General features: G+C 31.6%; 1 protein-coding gene across 1 annotated transcript; it reads left to right on the forward strand.

The window, feature by feature from the left end:
* Positions 1-737: 737 nt before the first annotated feature.
* On the forward strand, positions 738-6,605 carry LOC126772168 (glutamate receptor ionotropic, kainate 2-like). The gene is made up of 17 exons (XM_050492378.1): positions 738-938; positions 1,045-1,205; positions 1,276-1,443; positions 1,800-1,966; positions 2,041-2,237; positions 2,347-2,612; positions 2,824-2,928; positions 3,012-3,128; positions 3,199-3,405; positions 3,548-3,709; positions 4,045-4,244; positions 4,470-4,671; positions 4,746-4,837; positions 4,995-5,131; positions 5,264-5,379; positions 5,652-5,804; positions 6,224-6,605. The coding sequence occupies exons 1-17, from the start codon at positions 860-862 to the stop codon at positions 6,521-6,523; spliced, it is 2,829 nt and encodes a 942-aa protein (XP_050348335.1). The 5' UTR covers positions 738-859; the 3' UTR covers positions 6,524-6,605.
* Positions 6,606-8,776: the final 2,171 nt, after the last annotated feature.

Consider the following 8,776-nt stretch of genomic DNA (forward strand, 5'->3'; position numbering starts at 1 on the left):
TTCAACACCTCGAGCGCACTCGAAGTGGGCGCGCTTTCACTGTTCTGGCGTAGGATGCGGGTCTGTTGGTAGACCCTCGCCTCCATATCCGCCAGAATATCCAAGGGCGGAAAGCGCGCTAGGACAGTTGCCGCCTTGTAGGATATCGTGCGATATCCCCGGACTATGCGGATGGCCACTCACCTCTGCGAACTTTGGATCTTAGTCCTGCGGCGGCGGACGCCCGATAGTCTGTGAGGCCAAAAAAAAAATATAATGTAATGTGTGGTGTATCGGGAATGTTCTTAGCAAATAGTTCCACTGTAACCAATTTTTCCTTGCTAAAATATTTAAATCCATTACTGTATCAGCTGGAGACACGCAAGCTTAACTATGCAAAATTTTCGTACTTTATATGTATTAGATGGTGCATTGTACGGAACAATCATCACAAAATTTTTCCAATATTTTTTTATTTGCTGTCAACAATTTTGGTACGGAATTACCATATACTATGTTTATTTTTAATTAATTTTTTATTTCAGTGAGTATAAATACTACGTAACCTATATTTTACTCATGAAATTTAAACTAACAGCAGTTGCAGTGCTGTAGTATGACACTACGAATGCACAAATGTAATCGGCGGTTTGGCTATTTCGAGCCGATGTTATGCAATGGCCAACTAACTAGAAATGTGACACAATTAGGTGTACGTTACAAACTATTGAATAGTTCCAAAAATAATACACTTACATTATATAATGGTGTGGTATTTTAATTCGAGATGGCCAATGTTCCCTTAACGCATATATGAAAAGTCATCGCTCGACACGATTTAAACGCGCCGTGATTATTTATTTAATGAACGTGACTAAGAATGTATGTGAAATTAAAATGGTTCGTATACTTTATTATAGTAAACTGTTTGCTAAATGTACAAGGAGAAAGAACAATAGGTAAGTTTTTCATTATTTTACTGGTGTTTAATTAAACTTTAGAAACTGTATTTGTTTCATATTGAAGCCTAGAAAGATTTGTATATTTTACGATAAAACTTTTTAGGAGCAATATTTGATGATGGAAGCTTTTTATACGAAGCAGCTTTTAACGTTGCCATTGATGCAGTATCTCAGAATGACGAGAATCCATTTGTGGGGAATGTGATAAGAACCTCACCTGGTGATTTACTTGAAGCTGAAAATGCCATGTGCACACTTATGGAGGTTAATACAATGTATGACACATTTGACTTTAAAAATAAAAGTATTTCTAACTTCGTGCAATTTCTTATAGAGTTCAACATTTGCAATATTTGGGCCTACAACCAGGACTACAGTACAACATATTCAGGGCATTGCAGATTTTGTTGAAATTCCACAAATAATTGTCGAGCCGATTGAAACGCAAACCCGAAATTGGTCTGCAATAAATTTATATCCTCATTATATATCTTATTCAAAGGTAATGATTGCAAATAATATATATAATAATTTAAATTTAATACTTTTAATAATTTCAATTATGATATCCCCGATTGTTTTTTTCATTATAACAATGACATAAATATATTATTTAATTTTGACATTTTTAAAACTTACTGACGATTTTTTGTTACTTTTAATTCGAATTTGATTAGATGATAGGAAGTGCTATGTACACTTGTAATTGACATGCATATTAGATATACTATTATTGTGTTATAAATTCATTTTTTTAATGTTTTATATGTATGTTTTAAGTGTACTTTTACAAATAAATAAATTAATTAATTTTAAGTTAATATATATAATAATAATTAAAACTAATATTAATTTTAGATTTTTGCTGACATAATTAGAATGAAAGGTTGGACAGAGTTTACAATAATATATGAAGGTTCCGAACATTTGGCTGATTTGGACGGCATAGTTACAATGCAAGATTTAGACTCAGAAGAAGATATTTTAATGACTATAGTACAACTTCCAGATGGTGATGATTACAGGTATATGGGGACTTTAATAAAATAAAATGCACTGTTGATTTAATTAAAGCAAATTAAATTTGTATATATTTTAGATCCCAATTGAAAACAATTAAATCTTCTAGTTCAGTTAATTATTTAGTAAGTTGTGGAAAAGATAAATTACCTCAATTTTTAGAACAAGCTCAACAAGTCGGGATAATGTCTGATGAGCATAGCTATATTATTATGAATCCTGATTTTCAAACAATTAACATTAATCCTTATAAACATGGTGGTTCTAACATCACAGGTATTTTATTATATTTATTATTCTAAAGTTTTTAACATATCTTCTGCAACATAATGATAACTTATTTCTGTAATAAAAATATAAAATGATATTTCTAAAAAAATTACAGGAATTCGATTTTTTGATCCAAAATTGGAAGACATTCAAAATTTTATATCTGCTTTAAATGAAAAGGTAAAAGAGCTTTCAGAAGGAAACATTGAAAATGTTATAAAAGAAAATGATCTTGATTTCAAATTGGCTTTAATGTACGATTCAGTTATTTTGTATACGTCGGCTATCACGGCAATGGGTCTAGAGGAAGGCGCAAATTTTACTTGTGACAGCGGCGAGACTTGGTCATTCGGCTCCACTGTTATTAATCACCTTCGAACTGTAAGCGATCTTTAGTTACATACAATACTCGTTTTTTTGCAAAGACGATCCATTTGAACATAAATAATATATATATTTTTTGTTTTTATGCGTATATACTACTCCTATATTCAGATTTAATTTAAAATTCGATTTAACTCAATATAATTGTTTTTAGGGGTAATGTTTTTTTCTTAATATTTGAAATGTTTAGCGCACTTTGTTTTTTTAGGTTGAAACTGATGGTTTGACAGGAACTATAAAATTTGATGACGAAGGTTTTCGTTCTGATATAGAAGTTGATGTGCTTGAGGTCATGGCCCATGGTTTTGAAAAGGTATATGATATTTTTTGTAACCATAAATATTTTAATGCATAATATATTTTTAATCGTTTAATATTTAATTACATTAACAATAGATCGGGACTTGGACAACGGAAGACGGTTTTAGTGAAGCTAGAAAAATAATTCCAGCAGTAGAACAGGAAGGAAGTGAATCCATGAAAGGCAAACATTTCATTGTTCTAACTGCGTTGGTATGTAAATCTTAAACAAAAGCTTATACACGAATTCATCTTCATTTAAAAAATGTATAAAATTTTACAGAGTGCACCCTACGGAATGCTGAGAGAGTCTTCTAAAAAGCTAGAGGGCAACGAACGCTACGAAGGTTTTGGTATAGAAATCATTGAAGAACTAGCAAAGATGAATGAGTTTAACTATACTTTCGATATCCAAGCCGACGGCGTTTACGGCTCGTATGACTCTAAAACTCGCAAATGGACTGGAATGATGGACAAGATAATGAACGGTGTAAATAGCATTATTTACCTTTATATCTGAAATATACCTTAGCCATATTAATAATTTTAAGTCAGACATGGTAAACAACTGTATTGTATTTAATATCTCGGTGTATCCTTTTATGTATATTTGATCTTTTTTTCTCTTTCAGAGGGCCGATTTTGCGATTACTGATTTGACGATAACGGCAGCGCGACAAAAAGTTGTCGATTTTACTAGTCCGTTTATGAATTTAGGCATAACTATCTTATACAAAAAACCAACAAAGCAACCTCCTGACTTGTTCTCTTTTATATCTCCATTTTCATACCAGGTTAGTTATATAAAAATGTACATAATTATGCCGCACTTTGTTTATTGACTCCAGTGGCTAGCCCAGTAGGTTGACTTTGAAAAAATATTGGGTTTTTCTGTCTAGGAATTATCAGCAACAGCTTACTTTGTATGTAAGCCGTTGTTTCTGTACCTGAAATATTTCTGGTCGTTCCGTCGGATTATGAGAGTGAAGGAATAGAGTGCAATTATTATTGTGTTTGCATTCAGCTGTGCGCTATAATATATTTTGCGCATATCTTGACTTATTATCACGACCTATAAACTAAATAATTACTGTCGAGTAATAAAAAATAAAACGATTTTCACTTTAAGGTTTGGGGCTGGCTGGCGGGGGCGTATGTGGGCGTATCGGTACTGCTCTTCATACTTGGACGGTTTGCACCGGAAGAGTGGCAGAATCCATATCCATGTATAGCAGAGCCAGAAACTTTGGATAATCAATTTACAATAGCAAATTCATTTTGGTTTACCCTAGGAAGTGTGCTCACACAAGGATCGGAAATTGCACCCATGTAATTACTTATATATTTAATATGTGTATTAGGATTTTTTATAAATTTTATGATATCAAGTCTATGGACAGTTATGCAGTTATACTAAAATAGTTGACAAGTTGCCAACATTTTTTGATAACAATATACATTAATTACAAAAAGTTTATAGATTTATTACATCAGATAGAATTAAGATATAAACACGATCATTTATATATTTTATATTTACGATATTTAATTTAGTGCAGTATCAACGAGGATGGCTGGTAGTATGTGGTGGTTCTTTACTCTCATTATGGTATCGTCATATACAGCTAACCTTGCTGCATTTTTAACTGTTGAGTCAAAATTTTATGCCATTAAAAGTGTGTCCGATTTGTCGAATAATCCATATGGCATAACTTATGGGGCAAAGAAAGGAGGCGCTACTTTTAGTTTTTTCAAGGTGACTTAAGGGTGTGTTATTATTTTTTTTTTTGTAATGGAGACCATTTGTTTTATTTCAATTTATTATTTTAGGAGTCAGATAATATACTTTATCAAAAAATGTATCAGTATATGGACGCGCATCCTGAATTGATGACACCAACAAATGAAATCGGGCTTGAAAGGTAAGCGACCTTTGTAAATTTACATACCTTTTCAAAACACTAATATTTACTTTTACTGCCCCTTTGTTTAGTGACTTGATCAGATAAAAGAGTTTTCCAATTACCATCCAAGCGGATTATGAGAGGACATTATTTACGTTGAACATATTGTTTTTAGAGTAAAATCAGAAGATGAAAACTACGCGTTTCTAATGGAGTCGACGTCAATCGAGTACATGGTGGAGAGAAATTGCGACGTTGCTCAAGTGGGGGGGCTTTTAGATAGCAAAGGATACGGCATTGCAATGAAAAAAAGTATGTACAACCTTATTTTTGCTTATGCTTAATGAAACGTATTCATACCGTTTTTGTTTATGTACCAGTGTCCTTAATAGCATTGAATCAATCAACAATCAACAAAACAATCTGCTCCGTTTGTGTTTTCAGATTCTCCATATAGACAACCTATGAGTGAATCAATATTGCAGCTACAGGAGCAAGGAAAGATCATGAGGATGAAGGATAAGTGGTGGAAGGAAAAAAGAGGCGGTGGTGCCTGTGCGGTAATTAAAAAAAATATAAAAACGGTTTTCTATGTCATGATATTTCAATATTTATATATGTTTATGAGCTAAAATGGTCTTAGAGGTAAAACACGTGAATTTATACTAAAGAGTGCGTGTTCAAACTTAATTTTCTTGAGCTTTGTTTGTGTCTATAATTCTAGTGCATGGCGGTGAAGGAAACATCGCGAAGAAACAATTGTGGCGCAAAATAATCTGCAACATTGATAAAATAATTTTTAATAATTATAACGAAATATTAAAATTTCCAGGATGACGACACAAGTAGCGGCGATGCTCAACCATTGGTGTTGGCGAATGTGGGTGGAGTGTTTATTGTCTTGGCAGCTGGTTCCGGCTTAGCTATAGTTTGTGCTTTCATAGAAATGACTATCAATGTATGGATGATCTCTCACAAAGTCAAGGTTTGATATATTTTCGTTCGTTGGAAATGTCAAAGATAAACGTTCGTTATTTAAATTTGACAATCAAAATTATCTTAATAATTAAAAGTTAAATTCTTATTAACATCATATTTTGTATAGTATTGAGGGCAGCTAGACAAAATGTATTCAACAGTAATAATTATTATCGAGGCGATTGACGATGATAATATATTATTCGTTTAAAATATACTACTATTTATAAATAAGCGATTGTCGACGACATTTTGCAATGTTCAATTGTTGGTCACGTGATAAATCGAATATTTGTCATTTCGGTCTTTTATAAAATTGAAATTGAAAATTCAATTTAGTCTAATCCGCTTTACCAGTGGTTTTTCTATTTATTCGCTTATGGTAAAAAAAAAATCAGAATAATGTAATGTGTATTTAATTTTTAGGTTTCATTCAAAGATGAACTGATAGCCGAGCTGAAGTTTATATTTAGCTTTAGTGGTGATGTTAAGCCCGTTCGTCATCGAGAGTCATCAGGAAGTGGATCTAAAGGCTCTAAAAAAGATGACGACAAGGAAGAAGACGACGTAGAATCTACTAGAGAAGATGAAAGACTCGATGCACAAACATCACATTCTGAAAGATCGAGTCACTCTCACCACACAGCTCACAGTAGACGTCAAAGTAATGCAGTCCAGATGGCGAAAATGCGCAAATACAGCAGACAATTTTCACATATGACATAAGAAGAATAAAAAAAAACAATAAATATATTATTTACACTTAGTTTTATACATGTAATAATTTTGAAAGACAAATATACTTAGTGACTTGATCAAAATAAGTTTTAATCAAGACTTTCTCTCTTTGCAAATAGAAGTACTTAAGAAACGTACATCATAATTATCAACGTACATAAACATCAAAAACGTCAATATTAAAAAATACAATGGTAAATCGCGTAAGTGTGCAACGCATTTCTACCACCGGAAATAGTCGTTGTAAAACCAAGTCAGTTATTTTATTATATACTTATTCTAGGTTTATGCGGGTTGGAATTTTTAAAGAAATATTTTAAAAATAATTGCGTCATTAGATAATGTTACAAATTTATTTATTATCAAAATCAATCTGTAATCATTTTTCTCCAATCTATATTATTGTTATTATTATACTACTTTATATTATTAAATAATGATCATGAAATGTTCATGATCACTCAGAATTTATTTAATTTCTAAACAGTTCCGAAATTTGTATACACGTCACAGATATCATTTTTATAAATATGTGTAGACATATTAAGGTTTGATAAAAATGAACGAACAAATATATTTTTTTAACTTTTAATGTATAGATTAAAATTAAAATTATAATGCACTAGTTTATATCTATATCAAAATTTAGTTATTTATGTTAAAGATGTTTTTGTTTTTTTTTTCGTTAGTTAGATTTTTTAGCCTATAATTTAAATATATTTTGTTAAAATATTTTTATACGTGCAATAACGAATATTTTTATGAATATATAACGTTGGCTTTCTATTTGATAAATAAATAAATAACAGGATAGCTGCAATAAAATTAATAAGCTCTATAAAAGGACATGAGATGTAACGTAATCATTTTTGTCGAGCAATTTGTTCTGCTAATGGAAGCTCGGTGAAAGATTCTAGTCGTGGTCACGGAGGTCGGTGTCCATTTCGAGGCGACACTGAAATAATGCCCGTATTTATCATTCAATACTATGCAGATTTATAGAATGTTAATAAAATACGTTATCTCAACTCACTACGATAAAAGATTATTGTTTAAAGTTACTTATATTAACAATAACACAAAACACACAAATTAATTATTATGTATTTTTATTCTAATAATAATAATTATTATATCCTGGGACATTTTTCACACACGGCCATCTGATCCCAAATTAAGCTTGTACTGAGCTTGTACTATGAAAACCAGACAACTTATATACTACATATACTATTTTTCTTTTTTGTAAATACATACTTATATAAATAATTACACCCAGACTCAGGACAAACAGACATGTTCATGCACACAAATATCTGTCCTGGGTGAGAATCGAACCCACAACCTTCGGCGTGAAAGGCAAGCATCCACCAACCACGCCAACCGGCTTTTCTAAGTAACAGTTACTTAATAGATTAATTAAATTCTACAAAATTTCAAATAAAACAACTTCTTTATTATACACTACGAGAGATTTTTTATAATAAAGGTACGCAGACGGATTGATGGACCTAATAGGAAGTCGTCACCGCCCATTGGTACCATTAGAAATATTAACTTTTCCTTACATAAGCCGCTACCGACTATTGGCAAAAGAATATGTGATAAGGGGGTGGTACCTACCCAGACGGGGTTGCACAAAGCCCTACCATAAGTCAATAGATAGCTTTACCTGGTAAAGTTGTTTTTTTTTTTTCACATCTCTAATGTACCGAATAATATTAATACAACAAATAATATAAGAAGGTGAAATGATAGCCGAGGTAGAAAAACCAAAAGGTATTTTTGAAACGACTATTGAAAATTATAATTTAATAATAAATGTTTTTTTAGGTTACGTAAATACTTTCTTTCAGGTGTATTTTATACGTTCAAATAACCTCCCAATGCTTTTATAACAGATTCCCATTAGCTATAAAGGTTAGGAGATACTTCCATTAAAAGATACCGGGATTATATTTACTATTTATTTATACAGTACATAAAAAAATACTATTTATATAAATGGACGTGACGTATATTTTTTATGTATTATAAAATTAGTTTTCTAGAGAAAAATGAAGGTCAGGTATTAGGTAAAAAAGCGTTTTTTTTTTAAATATATAGGCTAGCGCTTGACTGTTAACACACCTGATGGAAAGTGATGATACAGTCTAAGTTGGAGCGCGCTTGCCTGGAAGATGCTTATTCACAACAAGCGTATGTTCTTTCTTGGGGTCAAAGCTTGCTTCGTACCAAATT

Source organism: Nymphalis io, chromosome 12, assembly GCF_905147045.1.
Source record: "Nymphalis io chromosome 12, ilAglIoxx1.1, whole genome shotgun sequence".
NCBI lineage: Eukaryota > Metazoa > Arthropoda > Insecta > Lepidoptera > Nymphalidae > Nymphalis > Nymphalis io.